The sequence below is a fragment of the Rhinolophus hipposideros genome (genome assembly GCF_964194185.1).
Source record: "Rhinolophus hipposideros genome assembly, chromosome: 2".
NCBI lineage: Eukaryota > Metazoa > Chordata > Mammalia > Chiroptera > Rhinolophidae > Rhinolophus > Rhinolophus hipposideros.
In genome coordinates, this window is record NC_138048.1 from 9,497,812 (window position 1) to 9,519,565 (window position 21,754).

Sequence of the window (21,754 nt, forward strand, 5' to 3'; positions counted from 1 at the left end):
AGAAATAAATGCCTTAAATTTAAGGTAAAAGTAAATATAAATCCACTCAACAGCCGTGGTCTTGAATATGAATCCACTGACTAAGTTTCCAAGTGGTCATGGTACATGGTGCATTTTCTACTATTTTTAGTTTCAGGTATTTTTCAATGGGACAAAAATTAGATTCGGCTTTCATTTTTGCTTTTTATTAAGATATGTTTGTCCATGTTTTTAAGATTTCGCACCCATACCCTCATTGAATCAAATTTTGGCTGGAGCTGGGTCAGGAGCAACTAGCTTTTATTGAGCGTTCCTAATACAGCCAACCTGGCTTGCAAATAAAACCAGACGTCTTTTACAGTCACAGTTCAAGGGCTATGAATATTTAATGAAATGACACAATCACTCTGAGTACAACCAACAGGTTCAGTGCCCACTGCCGCTAGTTCTTTGTCATCTCATCTGATGGGACAGAAGCGCATGGGGGCTGGGGCGCAGCCTCGTAGCCACAGCCTTCAGTGAACCCTCCCTAAGGCATCGGGCCTGTTCGGCCAGTTTCCTCAGGGGCAGGTTAAGAGGCGCTGTGTGCACCAAACACTATGTAAAGTGTCACGTGCATCATTCCTTTTAATCCACAACAATCCTAAAATAGATGTTAATGTTTGCTTTTCTTTGAGACTACTGAAACAGAGATGCTGAGTGTCTTGCACAAGGTCACACAGGTAATAAAATGATCAGGATGAGAACCCCAGACATTCTAACATGTGCTTTACGATTTCATCACAAGTCCAAGGCCGTGGGGGTTGATTCTCTACAGAGCACCGGGCTCCAGTCTGGTCCATGATCACAAACTACACATTTAAATCTTGACCTGTCACCATTAGAGTAAGTGCTCTGGCAAGAAAATAAAGGAAATCAATATAAATCCATCACTTGGAAAAATTCAAAGGATTGAGAGGAAAGCTCAGTGACTCTGAAGTAGCAATTCCATACATTTAAGGCTAACCCACATATTACCTGTATTTATTTCCTGTTGATGTGGTAGCAAAGGACCACAAACTTAGTGGCTTAAAACAAAACAGATTTATTATCTTACTGTTCTGTAGGTTAGAAGTCCCACACAGGTCTCACTGGGCTAAAAATCAAGATGCTGGCAGGGCTGCTGCATCCTTTTCTGGGGACTCTACAGGAGAATCTGTTTCCTTGCCATTTCCTGCTGCTAGAGGCCACCAGATTCTTTGGTTTGACACTCCTCCCCTCCATCCGCAAGTAACATTGCGTCTCCTTGGCCATTCATCCATAGTCACGTCTCCCTCTGACTTTTGCCTCCATCCTGTACTTTTAAGGGACTCTGTGATTACATTGGGCCCCCCCTGGATAATGCAGGAGAACCTGCCCACCTTAACAGAATGAGGCTTAGAGTTTTGGCAGGCACACCTTGGATCAGTCTGTTCCTGTTCAGTTATTGTAACTGTATCTGTTTTTAATGGACATCGTCACAGAGTTGTAAGACTGAAAGTTTGATTTGTATGAGAAATCAGTCATGATTGAATTGCTTAATATATTAAAACCATCCTCAAAGCCCACGTAAATGGATCAGCTGTATAATTACAGTAATTACAGGTATATTGTAGTCCTTTAGTCTCTTTAGTAGTTTGAGATGGGTATAATCAGTCTCACCAAATTCCACATGAGGTTCTAACACAGAACCTTGTTTTTGTTATAGAACATATGTGATAGGTGATGGATACCACAGTAACCAAATTCAAGATACTGAACAAAAATTAGTAATTTTCATTAAGCTTTCTATTTAGGACTCCTCCTAAATGTGCTATTTTAAATGATTAAAGGATGTTGAAGACTGTTTCAATAGAACGGTCATATCATTCCATTGTGTGTCATGTTCATCCAGCCTCTCTCCAGACACTGGCTTACTTTCTGACATGCCTCCCAAGGTTGTTACCTGTGTGGGTTGGGCAATGAATTTAACTGTGGTTTACTCCCTGAGATTTTTGCAAGTTTTTACCTGACATATTCATTTAATGAAAAACACTGAATTGAAAGTGGCCCCAATGGTCACTGCCACTACATAAAAAGCCAGTAGTGACTCAAAAAGACTCGATGTGCCATATGATGTAAGACGGCCAGTTCCTTAAAAAACTTGTAACTACACTTAATTCCGGAAAGAGCTATGATTTAGTAAACTTCCGTGATTTAAAGGTGGTAAGTTCAATAAGAAATTAAAAGGGCAGTGATTATGATTAATAAACAGCCATTAGTGAATACCTGCGTGCCTGGCCCTTTGCTCACATCACCCCAGTTCATCCTCACAGCCCTGCGCGGTAGGTAGAATCTTTTCAGACTAAAGAGCTGGAGGTCAGAAGTAACTTGCCAGGCAGGCACCACAGAACTGGCAAATGTTGGAACAGAAATTTGAAGTGCAATGTCTCATTCTAAATGTGTTTTTATCACTAATATGGTTTTAAAAATTTATGTTCTAACATGTTTCCATTTTTATTTTAAAAATGATCCAGAGCCTTTAAGAAATCTAGTGAAAACTTGTCTTTTGCATAAAATATTTCAAAACTAGTATTTGAAGAGTTAAATAAAACACTTAAGAAATTATGATTATTTTTATAAAAATCTTTTGCAAAGGCAATCAAGGTAAACAATTTTGGCATCCACTTTTTATTTATTTTAGGTAAAAGGTTAATTTAAACTTCAGGTTCCTGAAGTTGAACTTGAAGCAGGTAGGTCCCTGATCTGACCGAAAACAAACAAAAGCTATCGTTTAAAGACAATCAAAAGGCATTTAAACTCACTGACTGAAGAAGACCTAATTGGAAAAGTTGGAAAAGTTAAGAATACTTCTCTTTATAATGAATTTTATTTACTGTCTTCTGTCATAGGCGATGAATATGATGTATGTGCCATTTGTTTGGATGAATATGAAGATGGCGATAAGCTCAGAATCCTTCCCTGTTCCCATGGTATGATGAATTACATTTGCTTGGAATTGACATAGTCAGTTTGTATTTAAGTTCAGTGTGAGAAGGGGAGACAGAAAATAGTTATTAGCACACCATAAGCCAGGCCCTGTACTAATTAATAGTCTCATTGAAGGAGGGAGGTGTATTTATGAAAATTTAGTTTTCTTCTCATCCCTACATGATGCATGTAGATCAGAACATGAATAAACATGGCAGGAGATTAACGTTCTCAGCCACCTGTACCACCTCAAGTTGTGTACTTTTGCTTCAACAGCTTATCACTGCAAGTGTGTAGACCCCTGGTTAACGAAAACCAAGAAAACCTGTCCTGTCTGCAAGCAGAAAGTTGTTTCTTCTCAAGGGGACTCAGACTCTGAAACGGACAGTAGTCAAGAGGAAAACGAAGTGTCCGAACACACCCCGTTGCTTAGACCTCTGGCCTCTGCCAGCACCGCGTCATTTGGGGCTTTGGCGGAGTCCCACTCACACCAGAACCTGACCGAGTCTTCAGACTATGAGGACGACGACAATGAGGACACTGACAGCAGCGACGTGGAAAACGCCACCGGCGAGCGCAGGGTGGTGGTCCAGCTGCAGGCGGATGCGGACGCTGAACGGGCTCACAACGTAGCAAACACCGTTTGACCTTCAGAGGGCGGTGGGGTGACTTCCCTATAAAATGTTTATTTAGGTATATAACTTGACTTTTTTGCTCCCTTCAGAGATTTGTGTAGAAATAACTTATTTTTTAGTATTCTACAGTTTAAGCAGATAACTGAAACAGGTGTTTCTGATCTGGTATTGATCTACAGGAGTGTACTTCATTGCACTAATACCTAATAATAGACTGGGACTGTAACTCAAGCGTCAGATCGGCTTATTTCGGAATGAAACATAGCCAACACATTAAAATAAAATCTTCAGCATAGCTTGCAGTTAAGACCGAGATCAGAGGATGCCCATTGGGGTGTTACACACGTCAGTGCGGCGGCCCCTCGCATGAGCCAAGCGGACTTCCGCCTCCATAGTTACCTCCAGTTGTTGAGCTGGAATGTGTGTTCTGGTTTCACCCCAGACTGCCATGTCAGTGAGAGGCCACAGGGGAACTGAGCACTTTTCCTCCTGTCGGCACCACAGAGAAACTCAAAGCTTTTTCCCTTTCTATTCCCAAGTAGCCTTGTCTTGATAGGAACAGTCAGTACTAGTGCAAATTTCAGGTTTTAAGGGTTTTAATACTATAGTGTTATGTATGAATTTGATTCATCAACTAATGTCTCTGAACTTACCGAATGTCAGTATCCTTAAGGGTTGTGTTGTGATCAAAGGAAAAAGTAAATGCTGTACAAAACACCAAACTTCAGCAACTGTTAATACACAGATCATATACCTCTTAATAAAGAGTATCTTATGCTAATTAGCCCTGCTAAACTGTGTACAGAGGAAATTGTTCAACTATTGGATTTGAAAATTGCTTATGTTTAATAGAATAATATAGTTAATGTATTATGAAAAGCTAAACTATATTATACATACATCATTGTAACTATGTAGAAAATGTAGATTTATGTATAATCAAAATGCTAAGAATTTTTATATGGCCTTGTATGAAGGGAGTTTGAATGTTAATAAACACATTTTCCACTTTAAGAACTGGCAAATATTTGTTGTACTGTAGGATTACCATATTAGCCTTATCTTTAGATGCACAGTGCTGTAAAGGTATAATGATTAAGGTAACAGGTCAGATTAAACACGTATCACCTTAGAATTTTATACAATGTAACTGCTCACAAGCAATTAGGTAATTCCCCAAAAAGTTCCAATTGCAGCCAGTCATTTGAACAATAGTGTACACTATGGTGCCGGTGTAATCCCAGTACATCCTACAGTAGAGGTATCTAGAGGTATCTGCATTGACATGGGAAATTGTTAGTGAACAAAAGCATATGGAGAATATACAGGAGCTTTTTGTTGTAATAAGACAAAAATACATTTTAAAAGAAATGTAACACTGATAGGGGGAATTTCACTTTCTGAATTGCTTTTTAGGAAAATTCTTATAATCGACAACAAAAAAAGATATGTCCACTTAGGAAAATAAAAGTTTAAATTCAGTATCTACTGTCTGATACCACCTCATTTTTATCGCCCTCCCCTACTCCCATTTCAAAAATAAAACACAGGCCTGAGAAACAGAACATTTATTGTAGTTAGTAAAGCTTTGGAATTTGACATACGTGTATGGCCCTCGCCTTTCTAAACCTGTTTAGTCATTTGTATAATTTCATTTAAACCAAGGTAGGGTGTGAGGATAAAACACTGAACTCAGTGCCTGGCACATAAATACACAATAATAGCTTTAACAATTATTAAATAATAAAAACAGTACCTAAAACAATTCTTTTTTAAGAAAAGGGAAAAGTTAAAAGTCACTGTAATGTACGTGTATTAGATGGTCCCTCAGTTCTTAATCCACAATTCAGATCAAGGATCTGGTTCCTTTAAATCTAAGTTAGGAATTTTTCTGAGGCAAAAGTTTTTTTTTTTTTTTTGTAAACTTCAAATTGTTACTTTGAGTTGAAAAATTAATGAAGTGTCTTAAATAGTACTGTCTGGGATTGTTATTAGTTGTAATACTCCAAGTTGTCTGTTTTGGTGGTGTAAGTATACAACCTCTTAAACAGGACGTTAAATAAAATCCAGTATCTATTAAATACCTTCATAATTTAAGTTTTTTTATTGTAAAAATATCGTCACCTGGAAACTTACCCCAGAAATACATTTATCTTGATATTTTGCTTTTAGAAACACATACCTAAAATACATGTAATATTACATACTCTATTCCACTGTATGTAACATGCTTATATCCCACTATTTAACATTCATTGGTGAGCATTTTCTCATGTCATTCTTCAATGACTATTTCATTCTCTGGACAATCATTAATGCAACCCATAGCCTTGAAAGGTAAATGTAGTTTTTTTTAGATCAGTTACTGTTAAATAATGCGGTGTGAGGGATGTTCAGGTGTGTTAATTTGTATAACTCCATTTCCTTAGGTTAAATTCCTAGAACTAAGTACAAAGATATATGCATATATTCGCATCAGTGTTTTTCTAATGAAATTGAGGACAAGAGGGCCAATGACTAGTTTCATTGTTTACTATTTTAGTGATACATTGTCCTCTACCTTCTTCTGCTCACCTATTCTCATCCCCGACACATCCCCTCACCTCCTTAAGGGTTTCACAGTTCTATTTGCTGCTTTCTACTTACCCTAATAGTTCTTTACAACTGAAGTGTGAATAAATATTAATGGATATTACCATAAAATCTCAAATCATCGCAACCCAACCACCAAATTTTCATTTGACCAACCTTGTGTTCCTAAAAAGGATCTTAACAGGTCAAGAAGTTGAGGTTTTTGTTGTTTTACGATTTCTACAGTATGCCCAACTACCAAAGTAGCCCGAAATCCCTATTTTCCGTACTTGTACATCTCTGTACGTACAATCAAATTCAGAACTACTGCCTGACAACACTCTCAAAGAAAAAAATTTGTTTATGCACAGTATGTTTTAAGTAAGACAGAGATTAATTCCCATTCTCCAATCCACTGTTTTTCAAACAGTAGCATACAGGCCGCTAAAGTGAATCCGAATGACCTGGCAATTGTTTCTAAAGGAGCTTCTGGGGCTGATGGAATCACCATTTCCAGGATGGAACTCTAGAGCCCAGAATTTGCATTATAACCAGCTCCCCAGTTTTACTTAGACCCACCAACTTCTGAGCACCCCTGCTCTGAGCTTCTGCTCCATAGTTCCTGGTAATGATTTAATTTAATATTAAACTAATATATTTACTAAATTTCAATACATCTCAGGGAACTTACGACCTCTGGGACTAAACTTGACTTACATAATAGCCATTGTTAGTATGTCACTCCAAAGCCAGTAACTGTAAGAACACCCCAATTATCTTATATGCTGCCTAAGGAATGTATAAGATTATACGAGAGTCCCAGCTGGCTGACTTCAGCCTGCCAACACAGCCTCCAAATCTAGAGAAGTCATATGCCATTTCAGCACAGAAGAACCCACAATGCAGAAACCCTTTTTGGTACTGAGGCCCTTACTGTTCACTGGACTTCACATTTAGAGACCAGCAAAAAGAGAAAAATATTTAATTTTTAGGATACAGCAATTTTCCATTCAAACCTGAAGATGAGACTGAGATGACTAAAAGCCATTTTTAAAAGATCAAAACCCATTATAAAGGCATTCCCAGGCACTCATTTTATTTATAATAAACACTACAGGAAACGGAATAGGCCATCAACTCTATTTTTTAAAAGATTTTATGCTTGCAGCAGAGTTGGCCTGTTCTGTATATTCCCATTATGTCAAAAATCAACTATAACAGTAAGCCAACAATTTATATAAACAACAGGAGTCTAGAATATTTGGTTGGAATAAATTTATTTCATCTGTCTGTAAACAAGGTGTTTAATAGTTATGGCATTTTTTTAAATGCATATTAAATCAGATGAGTTAGACTGTATCCCAGATGTAACAAAGTGCAGGGAAAGAAATGGACAAATCAGCAACAAGATTTGTTTTTAAACCTGTACATTATCCACAAGGCCCAAACAATAGAAGCAAATACTAGAATGTCCCTAAAGTAGTGCCATTCGAAAGAAACCTTTTATAGGTCAGTTAAAATCCATCTCACAATAGCAACAGTTCATTTTAACAATAGTATGGCACAGAATACATATGAAAAAAAATTCATCACAAGACAGCCAAGTCCACAATAATGCAACTTCATATAAAAACTCAAGCTGCAAATAAAAATTGGTCCTATGAAGAACAAACTGGACACACTCCAGATGGTTACGTTGGGATACCTAATGTCCATAATGGCAGCCTTTTACAATTTTACTAAAGAGTAGAGCTGGTGTGCAAAGGAAAAGACAGGAACAAAAATCTGAGCTATTGCAGTGATGGAATGTCCCTGGGGTTCGATCAGTATGGTCACCGTAAGGTCATGGGAGGAAGTGCCTTTTGCTCTTGTTTTGCGGTTGCACTCTTTGTATGTCCTGTAGACACTATGAAAAAAGGTTTGTCTACTCAAGTGCAACAACAATACTAAAAGCAAACTACTGCAGCTCTCAATAGCTCGTCAACAAAAGGGATTAATTAATTGGTTAAATAAACCAGGCACTGCATAAAATAAGATGGAAGCAAACCAAATACCTTATGTGCGAAGGGAGGGGGGTGAGAAAAGAGGTGAAGAAAGATGCATGCACTACCTCCCAACCATGCGCTACAAAAGGAAGACTAAATGAGCTAAGTAAATGCTCAAAGTGCTGAAAAAACATTGATCAAATTAGAGATTGTACAACTGGCACCTTGCTTAATAGTAACTTATTTTAGTAATCAATATCCCATTAATTGCTAAGACAAAGTGATGCCCAACTTGGCATGCCCCCTCCCCCCAAATTTCAAGGTATCATGCAAATCATTATTGTGCTGCAATTATGTTGCCAGATAAGGGTTGATTACATACAGTGGTTAACATACAAATGATCTACAGGGCAAACAGGAATCATGACATTAGAAAATAGGTGAAGAAAAAGTAGCCACCATATAGTCTGGTAGCACTGTGCCCATATTGGGGTGGTGATGAAGACAGTTGCTAGGTAGATGGGGAGAGGCTGCTTACACGTCAGACCGCCTCAGGTATAAAGCGAGTTCATATGCTTTCTTGTTAAGTGTGCCTCCGTGGACACCCTCCTTTCCCATCACTATAACCAATGCTGGAGTACACAAGGAAACAAAACAAAAGTGAACAGAATTATTTAAGGGGGGGAGGGCAGAAAGAAAGACCTTTCCCCACCAACAGAGGGATACAAAGGAGACACAGGTTCATACCCCATCACCCTGCATTGCTAATAAAATTTCCAGAATTAAGACTCAAGCTTACAGCTAGGAAAGTTTAAGAGCAATTTTCCCCTAATACTTAACAGTCTGCCTAGCAGCTAGAACCCAGAGTCTCTCAAGTATTTTGCCATTGAGTATGCCTTCTTATTCAATCCGCCTCCATGGACCCCTTCTTTTCCCATTACAAAGACCAAGACTGAAAGAGAAAGAAGAAAAGTGTTTCAAAAGAAGTGTTAATCAAGAAAGTCACATAAGTTTTAGCAGACAGAACCCCAATTAATAAGTTAACATTAAGTCAGTTTCCATGAACTGTCAAGCACTGAAATCAACTAGGTCTCCAAAATGAGAACTTTCAAACTAGTTATATGCTAAAACCATTATAACTATTAATTGCATCTTGGAAGTCCAATCAATGCAGCTGCAGCTCTGTGTAAAAATATCTTTAGCTAGGAGAAAAAATAAGTGTACTCATTTATCTTCTAGGGCAAAAGAATTTCTGGTTAGTATGACAAATACATATTAATTAGACTGTCTCCCAAAATATAAACTTAAATAAAACTTAGTGATAAAACTTAGGTGATTATTATTTACAAAATCATTCCAATTTAACAAGCTTGATTAAGTATTAAGTCTTACTTGTGAGGCTAAACGTGTCTATTAACTTCCGGAGGAAAACCAAGGCCAAATTCTAGGAGCATTTTCAGTGCTATTGAAAAAAGGCCAAATTAAAAGGCTTGTGCTTACTTACTGGTATCCTCACTGTTCTAGCTTTGTTTTAAATTGAATCTAAAATCCTGAAATAGATTTTCTATTTCCAACAACAGGTTCTTCTGTGATGCAGTTCAAAGGTCTATGCCCAAAATACATGTGTATGTCAGATTTTATATTCACCGCCACTAGATGTCAGCAGTGCTATATGGTATGAAAATCTCATTCTGGTTTTGTCACATGGTTGATGCTTTTTAACATTTACCTGAGCTCAGCTAATATTCAAAGAGATTAATCTATTATTTCAGTCACCTATTTTCCTACAGAGAAATATTCATACACATCAACTCACATCAGAATAAGAGGAACCTTTAAAACTGTCACAGGGAGTTGGTAGGACCATTAAAGTAAATTACAGCTCAGAGTAGCTTCAAGTTCTTCACGTGGTAGATTTGGTCTTATTAGATAAGCCAAGTCTGCTATATGAGACTATACAAGCCCTCTTTATTTACAAAATATTTATACAGGTTAACACATTTAAATATATTTGTAAATTAATTAGATGTCATAATAAACCTCAATTTTGAAAGTTCAAAGAAGTAGTGAGACTTATTTAGTGTGGTAAGAATTTCTGCAATGTTGACAACAGTCAGGAAACACCAGAATTTCTGGATCAAATGAAATAGAATTTCCTATTTTTCAAATCTAGATCACAAACACACTCAGTCTTTGAGAATATTTTAGTAAAAGGACAACTTACTCCAAAACCCTAGTTCTAATTATTTCTCTATTCCCTAGCAATGTTTCCAACAGAAAAAGGAGCCAATGTTAATTTTTCCTTATTTTATGCTGAGCAATGAATGATCGAAACGTAAGCAAGAAAGAAAAAGATGAGATCCAAAAATCAGACTCAAAAGGACTAAAGTAACCAAACAATGTGAACAATTTAACAATCTGGTTACACCGTAAGATTATCATTTGATGAGGCAAGCACTTTAAGAAACAAATTTAGGTTTTCAGTTTACTAAAGCTGAAACTGGAGAGTTGATATGAATAAAGTCGTATCTTTAGAATAACATCAGGATCTCAGAGACTAGGCTGTGTATGCAGTAACTCTAACGCAGTACCTCACTTCAGTGCTGGGCAGTTCACGAAAACCACCTTAATCGCCATTATGGACTAACACTTTTATTCCGAATGTTAAAGAAACCGCTTAATGAGTTGTAATGTAGCATGCAACTTTGAACCAAAAAAGTACCTTGCTTACCTCTACCAGCTCTGCCCACAGCAACGTTGTATGTTGGCTCCCCACCTTGACTCTTTGTCCGGATGTCCATTGTGCAGTCCCCATCGACGTATAGGCTATCTCTGATCACTGAGCACTTCTTTGCGCCAAGAGTCAAACCGTTGGTAAAGAAACCTTCTCGGTCTTTTCCTACAATCATATCTATTTCTACTGGCTGTCCCCCCCCCAAAAGAAAAAAAGAAAAGGGGGAAAAAACATGAAGTTATAGTTAATTCCTTTCAGGCCTTGATATAACAGGAAAGACTGTGTGCCAAGTTTGTACTACCAGTACCAGACATCCACATTTCACTAACGTAAAATCAAGTTTCAGTCTTTTAAAGAATTACTTAATCCTACATGATTACATGTTTTATATTAATTAGATTTCAGTTAGCACTGTAGTCTACTAATTAAAGACTAGTCTATGAAAAGAATCTATGAACAGCTGGTAGCTGACACTAGATAAACTACAAACTTATTTATAAACTGTACCAAGTCAGGTGGCACCTGAAGTACTTATGTAATGGTAAAGATTCACCTATAAACTTTCAGCCTGTCTATCATATTCAGTTACATTACAGTCAGTCACGTTGCATCAAATTTAAACTTGCTTGAAAGTCTCCCGAAATAAAGCCCATGCTTAGCCGGTCTGTTCACTTCTACTCTGCTTCGAATGGCTTGACATCTCCCCTCCCCCACAGTCTGAACTTCAAACTCCAGACCTCAGCGCATTCTCGAATTCATATTTCCCTCCTATTTTTGTAGCCACTACTCCTTCATCTCTCCCACTTACCTTCCCCTCCCACCTCAGTAATCAGTTTTCCTTCTGGGCAAATGAAAAGAGGATTCTGTCTGTAGCACTGCAGTAGGCAATGGTAAAGGAACAGGGAAAATGGACGGGGGTTTGGAAAGAAACTGAGGTAGCCACCAGAACCGGAAAGGAGCAAACGTGCATGCTAACATTCCATGAATAAGAAGGAAGGCGTCGCCCCCATCAGAACTGCAGAGTCATAGCAGGCCCCAGCCATTTCCAAGCTCACTCCCGCAACCTCCCCGGCCAGACAGCGGGAACTCACACACAAAGACGGGAGGACCGCAGAGCAGAAAGTTGGTCACCAGACACCAGTTCCCGGGGAGGGCTGGAGTCCACTGCGGTTGGGGGGGCCTTCAAGCGCGCGCTGCGAGGGCTCAGTTCTACCCAGTGACATCCCCAACCACGGCCCGCAGTACAGGACTAATTGGTAGCACCCTGACAGGGGGCCTGATTCTAGCGTCTGATGGGAAGGGAGCATGAGACTAAAAAATTAAAGAGACTGGCCCTATATGGGATACAAGTGTCACAATTTTAGAAAGAGCCTTGTGCAGAAAGAAGCAAAACAATCAGGCAGCCCTGGAGGCTTAGTGACAATTATCCTCCACGTGTGGCCACCCAGTCGAAGCCATCCGGTCACAGAAGCAGGCACCGTGGAGCTCAGACCTGCATTAGCTCCTTCTACCGCCGCTACAGAGCCCCCTCTTCAAGGGGCTCCAAGAGGCTCGGAGCGCTCAGGCGCCCCCGGGGCCCCGCACACTGCCGACAGCCCCAGAAAAGCACCCCCTTTGGGGGCGCTATGTTGCGTCATTGGGGATAACGGTATATCGATGAATCTCCATAGGAGGACAGAAATCAATGGCAGTTCGCCATCTTGGAGAATTAAAAAAAAAATCCGATGGAGGCAGAGCTCCAGCGGAGATTCACGAATCCGCCTACGCCGGGGGCGTACGTGTCCCCCAAGCCCCCGAGGCCCGGCCGCCGCCGCCGCCGCCCACAGCCCGCGCGCCCGGCCCGGCTCTCAGGCCCCGCTCCCCCCGGGACGTGCGCAGCGACCCCGGGCTCGCCGGTGCCGGGGGGACGCCCGAGGGCAAGCAGGCGGCCCCCGCCCCCGCCCCCGCCCCGGCCGCCGCGTGCTCGCCGCCCCAGCCTCGCCCGGACCCGCACCGGGAACGCGGGAGCCGGCCGCCGCCCCGCCTGTCAGCGCAGCCCCGGCCGGGGGGCGTCCCCGGCCTCGGCCTCCCCGCCCGCATCCTCGGCGCCGGCCTCCGCACACCTGCCCGCCGGCCTCCGCGCCCCGGGCCCGCGCCCGGCCGGTCCTCACCGTAATGCTCTGGAAGACGCCCCCGGCCGTGGCCGCCCACACGTATTTGGCGTCGCAGTAGCCGACAATGGCGGCCTCCTGGCAGCAGCCATCGCACATCAGGTTATCCACGTAGCTCTGCCACCCGGCCATCTTCGAGCCCTTCGCACTGCAGCGGGGACGGCGAGGAGCAGCAGGCGCGGCGGCGGCGGCGGCGGCGCGGGGGGCGGGGCGGGGGCGGGAGGAGGCGGCTCTGCGCAGGCACCGACCGCCCCCCTGCCCGCGGGGCTGCGCGGGGGGACGCGAGCCGGCGGCGCGGCGGGAGCGGTGGGGGCGCCCGGCCCGGCTGCCGCCCGCCCGCGGCCACGGGGCTGCCGACCCAGCGGCGGGAGCGGCGGGGCGGCGGAGCTGGCGGCGGCGGCGGCGGCCCCTCGGCGCGGCGCTGCCCGTTGCCCGCGCTCACGGCGGAGCGTACGCGCGCGTGCGTGCGATCCTTCCGCGCTGCCGGCTCGGAGGGTCCCGGGAAGGCAGCGGAGAGCGAGGCGGGGGCGCGGAGGGATACGGCGCCGGCGGCGCGGCCGCCACGTGCGGGAAGGCGGCCCCGGCGCGGCCGGGCGGCTGCGGGGCGGTGCGGAGCCTCGGACCCGGGCCGGCGGGCCGACGTCCCCCCAGCGCAGGAGGCCCCCCGGGACGGCGGCGCCTGTCCCCGCGGCCGGCCTGCGCGGCGCCTCTTGTGCGTGGCTCGGGATGCGGAATCCCGAGCCTGGGTGTCGGATTGCAGCGTTGCCCTGGTGACGGGATGCGGAGCGTTTACTCCTGTTGGTGGCGGGGGTGGCTGGGGATCGAGTCGCCCACGCTCGTCCCGACGTCCCCACGGGGACCCTCTGCCCTGGACCCCTCTGTCCCTCGGCCATAAAGGCAGCCGCCGGGCGCGCCCCGGCGTCCTGAAATCAGAGCCGGCGTTGGGGGCTCCTGGGAAGGTTTCCGAGTTTTGCGGACGTTTCATTGTTGCCTCGTTTGGGTACCAGGGGCCTCTCGCTCTGTGCATTCTTTGATCGGAAGCACGCCTCGCCCCTTAATGTTGCTAATCACGTGTGGCGAAATTGCTCGTAAATTCCGAACAAATAGCGACCTATGCAAACTATTTTGTGTTAACTGGGAAAGTTATTGGTGGGTTGAAGCAATCGCTGAAAATACAAAAAAATAAAAAAAAATCTAAGAAAAGGTTCACTGAATGAACATAGTAATATTTCTGCTCTTGAAGAGTAAAATAATTTCGGCACCCAGATCTGAAAATGGCTTGTATTTACAAAGTAAACGATGGGTAGCGTCCCTGTGAATCTCGCATCATCCGTAGTAACCTCTGAGCGCTATGACTAGACAAGGCATTAGGGGACGTCCTACAACAATTTCAATTTTAAGTGAACAAAGATGATCTGCCAATCGAAGGAAACGAAAGCATTTAAAACGTCGAAAAACTGATTTTTCAACTTTTCAGTTGCCGTGTAAAGTCACAGTTGGTGACAGGAGGATTACACGGAGGTAGCTCAGGAAAGAAGACAAAAACGTTGCTAAGCAATCTAATTGGTTCACAAGTTTTATATTTTTTTCTGCTGTGTGTTTGAAATGTACGTCTACTGCCAAGAGGTGGGGGAAAGCACAGTAGAAAGCCCCAAGTCAGAAACCTATCAGATTAGCACTTTATGCCAATGATCAGATGATTTGGAATACCTATGCAGAATAAAATGTGTGCAAAAAATTGTTTACATTTTGCAAGTGTGCCTCTTACCTGGTTTAGTTACACTTGTTCTTTACTACACCGCCTTTTTGTAGTGGTTATTAATGGTTTTCATGCTTTAATTTTAGCAGATTGTCTCCTTAAAAGTTAATGTTACAGTGTGCTGATAACATGGATATGGTCACTTTGTGAGAATTCATCAAGCTGTACAATTATGATTTGTGCTTTTGGTATGCATACTATAATTCAATTAATTTGAACAGTAAACAGATAATGAGAAGAAAGAAATAATAAAATACTGACAGTTTAAAGAAGTATATTGAAATCGAGTTTTATTTATTAATTCTGAAGTTTTTAAGATTTCATTTTTGGACTTGTAATATCAAAGAGGTGGAAATAACTACATTTCATTATTATTCTTTTATTGTCTTTAAACAGAAAAAAGATTAGACTAACTGAATATTCTGGATATTCAAATCTCAAAAGATTCTAAAATACATCTGTTGGGTAAGACATAAGAGTTTAGAATTTCTGTCATTTTTCTATATTTTTCAAAATGTAACGATATATTTTACAATTATGGTTTTACTTTTCCAACATAGTGTTATTTCCTAGAACTGCATATGGTGAAATTTAAACAACTATGAAAAATATATTCTGTGTATTGATTAACTAGGTTTTACAGTTTAGATTTTTAGATGATATGTTCAAAGAGAATCTCTGTTTTCAATAGTATGATAAAAATCCTGTGCTGATTTTCTTTAGAACCAGCTTCCTAGCATGCTGCTTTGTTTTCTATTTGTATACAAAGATCTGTTCCTATTTTATATAATTACTGCTTACCACAAGATGTTTCAAAAAGTATAAGTAGAGGTAGAAAACACTGAGTTTAAGGAATAGCAGTATAAATTAAGTCCAAGGGAATATCAATATGAGAAAAAGAATTACCAGTTTGTATCTTTCTTACTTTTTTAAGGGTAACTGATCTCTACAGTGATAATAGCGATGTCTGTGCAGAAGCAGATACAGATGTCCAGAATGATTTAGCTTTTAACAATCAGTAATAGCATATTTAAATTTGGAGTGCATTATTATGCATTCTTTTCAAATTTTTTTTTATCTGGGAAAACACAAACTGTGGTAAATCAGATTCTTTAATGTATCAGCCAAGGATGCTTGAGCCATTTAAGTCCCAAGAATAAATCATTTGACATTTTAGCAAAATACAAAGAAACAAGAAGTTGTAGTTATTAAAATGTATTCAAACGGATAAACATTGGTGTAGAAACTAAACCATTGAATACAATCCTCATAAATATAGTAGCACCATAATTAACTAAGCCCACCGTAAGCCCTCAATTACCTAAATTTTTCACCTCCATTCTTTATTTTTTGAAAAAAGTGTTTTGATTGTAGAGGTAATTGTCACATCAAGAAAGTTTAGAAATGAAATGGATAAATTTTCCCCTTAATCCCACAAGCAATACAAATATGATCTTTGGATGTATTCACTCATTGTTGATGGTTTTTACACTGAAGGACAAGTACCACCTACAATTCTGGTCCATTTTACCCTGAAACTGAATTTTTGCTTTTTATAATTTGAGATTTTGTCATTAGGTACATACAAGTTAAAATCGTTTTATTTTCTTTCTGATGATTTTAACCTTTACGTAGTGGCCCTCTTTATCACCTGCTTTTTGTCTTATAATCTATTTGTCAGAAATTAAGGTAACTATGCCAGCTCTCTTTTTATTGATATTTATCAGCTGTATCTTTTCTCCCTCTCCCTTTTCTCTCTCCTTCCTCTCCTATCCCTCCTCCTCCTTTCTCTCCCTGCCATTCTTCCCTGTTCTTAATTTTATTTTTTTAAGATTTTTGTTAAAAATATAGTTAGCATACAGTATTATATAAGCTTCAGGTGTACACCATAGTTATTCAACATTTATATACCTAAAGAGGTGATCACCATGATAAATCCAGCAACCATCTGACACCGTACCACGCTATCACAATATTATTGAGTATATTCCCCGTGCTGTACATTACATCCCTGTGACTTATATTTTATACCTGGATTTGAACCTCTTATTGCCCTTCACCTTACCCCCTTTTTAAGTTTTCAGTTACAGTTGGCATTCAATATTATTTTATGTTAATTTCACGTGAATAGCATATGTTTAGACATTTATATAATTTAAGAAGGGATCCCACTGACTACTGGTAGTCTAGTATCCACCTGGCACTATACATAGTTGTTACCATATTATTGTCTGTATTCCTTATGCTTTACATCCCTACGATTATTTCATAACCAATTTATACTTAGTCCCTTCACTTTTTTCACCCTGCTCCCAAACCCCTCCCATCTATCACCCCAATAAATCCAGTCCCCATCTGACACCATACATAGTTATCCCAATATTATTGCCTATAATCCTTACGGTATACCCTACATCCCCCTGATTACTATGCAACAACCAATTTGTACTTCTTAATCCCTTGCCCTTTTTCATGCATCACCACAAGCTCCATCTGGCAACCATCACAATGTTCTCTGCATCTATGAGTCTGTTCCCATTTTGTTTGTTAATTTTGTTCTTCAGATTCCACATATAAGCGAAATAACATTGCATGTGTCTTTCTCCATCTGACATACTCCACTCAGCACAATACCCTCCAGGTCCAACCACTATGCTGCAGATGGTTAAGAACCCATTCCCTTCCCTGGCCGAGCAACATTCCATTGTATGTATGTACCGCCTCTTCTTTATCCATTCTTCCATCGACAGACACCCAGGCTGCCTCCACATCTTGGCCATTGTAAACAATGCTGCAATGAACATACGGATGCGTATGTCCCCTCGAAATACCATTTTGGGTTTTGGAAAAATACCAGGATAACTTTTCCCATCCTTTTGCTTTCAGTCTGTGTGTGTCTTTTGATATGAAGTAAGTCTCTTGTAGGCAGCATATGTGAGGGTTTTGTTTTCTTATTCATTTAGCCCTCCTATGTTTTTTCATTGGAGCATTTAATCCACTTACATTGAAAGCAATTCTTGATATATAGGTAGTTATTGCCATTTTATGCATTTTTTGTTTTTTTATAGAATGCCCTCAGTTTTGGGTTTCTCGTGGGTGTTCCTTCATGATTACATTGAGCTTACCTGTTTCGGCAAGCATCATTCTTTTTTCTTTTCTTTTTTTTATTGGGGAAGGGGAACAGGACTTTATTGGGGAACAGTGTGTACTTCCAGGATTTTTTTCCAAGTCAAATTGTTGTCCCTTCAATCTTAGTTGTGGAGGGTGCCGTTCAGCTTCAAGTTGTTGTCCTTTCAGTCTTAGCTGTGGAGGGCGCAGCTCAGCTCCAGGTCCAGTCGCTGTTGCTAGTTGCAGGGGGCGCAGCCCACTATCCCTTGGGGGACTCGAGGAATTGAACTGGCAACTTTGTGGTTAAGAGGATGCGCTCCAACCAACTGAGCCATCCGGGAGCTCAGTGGCAGCTCAGCTCAAGGTGCCGTGTTCAATCTTAGTTGCAGGGCGCGCTGCCCACCATCCCTTGCGGGACTCGAGGAATTGAACTGGCAACCTTGTGGTTGAGAGCCCACTGGCCCATGTGGGACTCGAACCAGCAGACTTCAGAGTTAGGAGCATGGATCTCTAACTGCCTGAGCCACTGGGCCGGCCCTTATTCATATTTTTGATCTTCTTTTTTTTCCCATCTTAAAGAAGTCCCTCTAACATTCGTTGTAATACTGGTTTGGTGGTGATAAACTCCTTTAGCTTTTTCTTATCTGGGAAGCTCTTTGTCTCTCCTTCAATTTTAAATGATAGCCTTGCTGGGTAGAGTACCTTTGGTTGTAGATCCTTGTTTTTCATCACTTTGAATATTTTGTGCCAATCCCTTCTGGCCTGCAAAGTTTCTGTTGAGAAATCAGCTGACAGTCTTATGGGATCTCCCTTGTAGGTAACTAACTGCTTTTCTCTTGCTGCTTTTAGGATTCTCTCTTTGTCTTTAACCTTTGTCATTCTAATTATAATGTGTCTTGGTTGGGCCTGTTTGGGTTCATATTTTGGGGGGCTCTCTGCCCTTCTTGGGCTTGTATATCTATTTCCTTTGCCAGGTTAGGAAAGTTTTCAGTCATTATTTCTTCCACTAGATTCTCAATGCCTTGCTTTCTCTCTTCTCCTCTGGTACCCTATGATGCGAATGTTGTTATGCTTGATATTGTCTCCGAGGTCTCCTAAACTCTCATTTTTTTTTGGATTTTTTCTTTTTGTTGTTTCAATTGAGTGTTTTCTACTACCTTGTCTTCCAAATCACTGATTTGATTCTCTGCTTCATCTAGTCTGCTGGTGATTCTATTGCATTCTTCATTTTAGTTACTATATTCTTCACTCTGCCTGGTTCTTTTCAATGGTTTCTATGTCCTTTTTTAATGCTTATTATCTCTTTGTTGAAATTCTCACTAAGTTCCTTGAGTATCCTTATAACCAGTGTTTTGAACTCTATCTCTGATAGGTTACTTGCCTTCATTTCGTTTAGTTCTTTTTCTGGAGTTTTCTCCTGTTCTTCCATTTGGGACATATTTCTTTGTTTCTTTGTTTTATCTGCCTCTCTGTATTTGTTTCTATGTATTAAGTAGATCTGCTGTGTCTCCCAGTCTTGGCCTGTGGCCTTATGTAGTAGGGGCCCTGTGGGGCCCTGGCACCGTCTCCCTGGTCACTTGTTCCAGGTGCTTCAGGAGTGTCTCTTCTGTGGATTTTCCATGTCCTCCTATGATATTTGAGCCTTGATTGCTATTGGTATGTCAGTAAGTGGCGTTTGCCCCCCAGCTGACTGGCTGTGGGGTTTGGCCACTGTCATGCAGGGCGTCATTCGGGGTCTCAGCTCCCACTCCCCACATAACGCAGGACATGGTGAGGCCACAAAGGAACACCAATGGAGCCATAGATGGGGGAGTCATATCACTATATTCTCACTGGCCAGGGGAGACACACGCAGGAGGATCCACACGATCTGCAGTCCGCCATTCACTTTTTCTGCCTGCCAACCAACCAACCAATCAATGCAGTCCTGGCAGTTACATCAGTAGCCAATTGGCTAACCAGTTACAGGTGATGGCCAACCAATCACAGTTGATGGTCATTCACTACCCGAGCCAATACCTCCCCACTCAAGGCTGAGAGCCTGGAAACTGCTCTCTGGGACTCTGTCCCGACACCACATACACTGCTCTGTGGGAAGGCTTATCCGATGCAGTGGGATTTGTCCCAGTGGGCTTTGGTGCCTGTTGAGACTGCCCTTTGTGTGCCACTTGTGGGGCTAATTGGGTGGTGCTCTGTGGGGTCTGAAACTAACCTCTAAGTATGTTGCTTCTGAGGCCTCTTGGGAGGGGCTCTTGTGCAGGCCCAGGTGAGCCTTTGCCTGTGGCTGCCCAGGGATTACCTGGTAGGAGCTGCGAAGCGATCCATGGTTGGTCGCTGCCTGTGCTGTACCTGGAGGTGCGTGGGAGAGACCACGCTGTGAAACAAGGATGATTGCTACCAGTACCGGGTCTGGGGCAGCTCTGCAAAAAGCCAGGACACTCTGAGGCCTGCTGCCACCTGCCGGCTCCTGTAAATTTCAGCCACTGATAGAGCCTCCTATAGTATGCAGATTGGGTTAGGACAGGTCTTAGTGAGTCAGCAGGGTGGAGCAGTGGAGCTCACCAGGCCAATCAGATTCAGACTTGGCCTGTGGGAGGGCAGGCTCAACACAGGAAAGATGGCGCCTGCCTGCTGGCTGCCCAGAAGAAGGCCCTTACACAGGGAAAATGGGGACTCTCCCTCCACTCCTCACCCTGAAGTTACCCAACTCGGTCTCTCCCTATATGTCTTCAACACCCCCAGAGTCACCATTCCTCCACTGGAGCTCAAGGTGAGTGCCAGTGAGCCTGCACAGGTCCTTTAAGAGGATGTCTGTCAATAATTAAGTGGTTACCAGAGGGTAAGGGGGGTGGGGGGTGGGTGATGAGGGTAAAGGGGATCAAAGATATGGTGAAGGAAGGAGAACTGACCCTGGGTGGTGAACACACAATGGGATTTATAGACAATGCAATACAGAATTGTACACCTGAAATCTATGTAAATTTACTAACAATTGTCACCCCAATAAATTTAATTAAAAAAAAAATTACTAGGACCATCAAATATTCTTCCTCATGATGTCAATTCAAAAAAAAAAAAAAATAAGAGGATGTCTAGGTTTCCTGCAGCCCTCTGTCCCACCCAAATGGTCAGAATCCCCACTGTTTTTCACAGCCAGATATTATGGGGGCTCCTCTCTCGGCATCAGTACTCCAGGCTGGGGAGCCTAGTGTGGGCCCTGGGGTCCTTTGCTCCTCCATGGGGAACCTCTGTGGCCGAGCTATCCCTCCCAATTTTCATCCACCACATGGAGGTTTGAGGTCAGCCTGTTTCACCTCTGCAGCCCTCCTACCAGTTTCCATGTGGCTTCTTCTTTATATCCTTATTTATAAAACTTCTGTTCAGCTAAACTTCAGATGATTCTCCAGGTTGATTGTTCTATAATTCAGTTGTAATTTTGATGTGTTTATGGGATGAGGCAAGAAACACAGTGTTTATCTATTCCACCATCTTGGATCTCCTCCCTGTTCTTAAATTTCAGATGTCTGTTGTAAACTTCACGTAGCTGAATTTTTGCTCTTCAATTAACAGGCAGTCTAGCTTTTAATTTTTCATTCGGGTGAAATTTGTATGTTCAATTTCTATTCTTTTAGTGTTACCCATGAAATTTTACCATATATATGTAATAGAACAAAGCTTTAAATTAAATATCTTAAACCCTCTTTTCAGATAATCCAAAGATCTTAGAACACTTTACATCTGGTCACCCCTCTCCATACTATTATTTTACACAGATGTTTGTTTATACATAGTGTATATAGTCATACATATACATTTGGTATTTTATTTACTCATTCCTTCTCATA

The 21,754-nt window shown here is 41.9% G+C and overlaps 2 protein-coding genes across 9 annotated transcripts in view; one reads left to right on the forward strand and one right to left on the reverse strand.

Annotated features, from left to right (window-relative positions):
- RNF13 (ring finger protein 13) overlaps window positions 1-5,693 on the forward strand; it is a 124,525-nt gene extending 118,832 nt beyond the window's left edge. For all 7 annotated transcript variants that reach the window (XM_081026497.1, XM_081026499.1, XM_081026498.1 and 4 more), the window contains 2 exons: window positions 2,889-2,969; window positions 3,244-5,693. In XM_081026497.1, the coding sequence (XP_080882623.1) occupies window positions 2,889-2,969; window positions 3,244-3,614 (452 nt within the window). In that variant the 3' untranslated portion in view covers window positions 3,615-5,693. The remainder of the gene's footprint in view (window positions 1-2,888; window positions 2,970-3,243) is intronic.
- A 1,738-nt stretch (window positions 5,694-7,431) lies between these two features.
- On the reverse strand, window positions 7,432-13,287 carry PFN2 (profilin 2). Of its 2 annotated transcripts, none has more exons than XM_081026559.1 (3): window positions 13,043-13,287; window positions 10,890-11,082; window positions 7,432-8,790 (listed from the first exon to the last, which is right to left on the reverse strand). In XM_081026559.1, exons 1-3 carry the CDS (start codon window positions 13,172-13,174, stop codon window positions 8,693-8,695), a joined length of 423 nt encoding a protein of 140 aa, XP_080882685.1. In that variant the 5' UTR covers window positions 13,175-13,287; the 3' UTR covers window positions 7,432-8,692. The 2 variants fall into 2 exon arrangements, with proteins under 2 accessions (XP_080882685.1, XP_080882684.1); XM_081026558.1 differs by having other exon boundaries at window positions 7,432-9,110; window positions 13,043-13,277.
- Between the last annotated feature and the right edge of the window lie 8,467 nt (window positions 13,288-21,754).

What these genes read in the sequence shown, in the direction of transcription:
- PFN2 (XM_081026559.1), bottom strand. Translation starts at nt 13,174, where the DNA reads ATGGCCGGGTGGCAGAGCTACGTGGATAACCTGATGTGCGATGGCTGC. An exon ending in GCGTCTTCCAGAGCATTACG is followed by an intron (nt 11,083 to 13,042) that starts GTGAGGACCGGC and finishes GGGGGGGGACAG; the next exon opens with CCAGTAGAAATAGATATGAT. An exon ending in TGTGGGCAGAGCTGGTAGAG is followed by an intron (nt 8,791 to 10,889) that starts GTAAGCAAGGTA and finishes TGTGTACTCCAG; the next exon opens with CATTGGTTATAGTGATGGGA.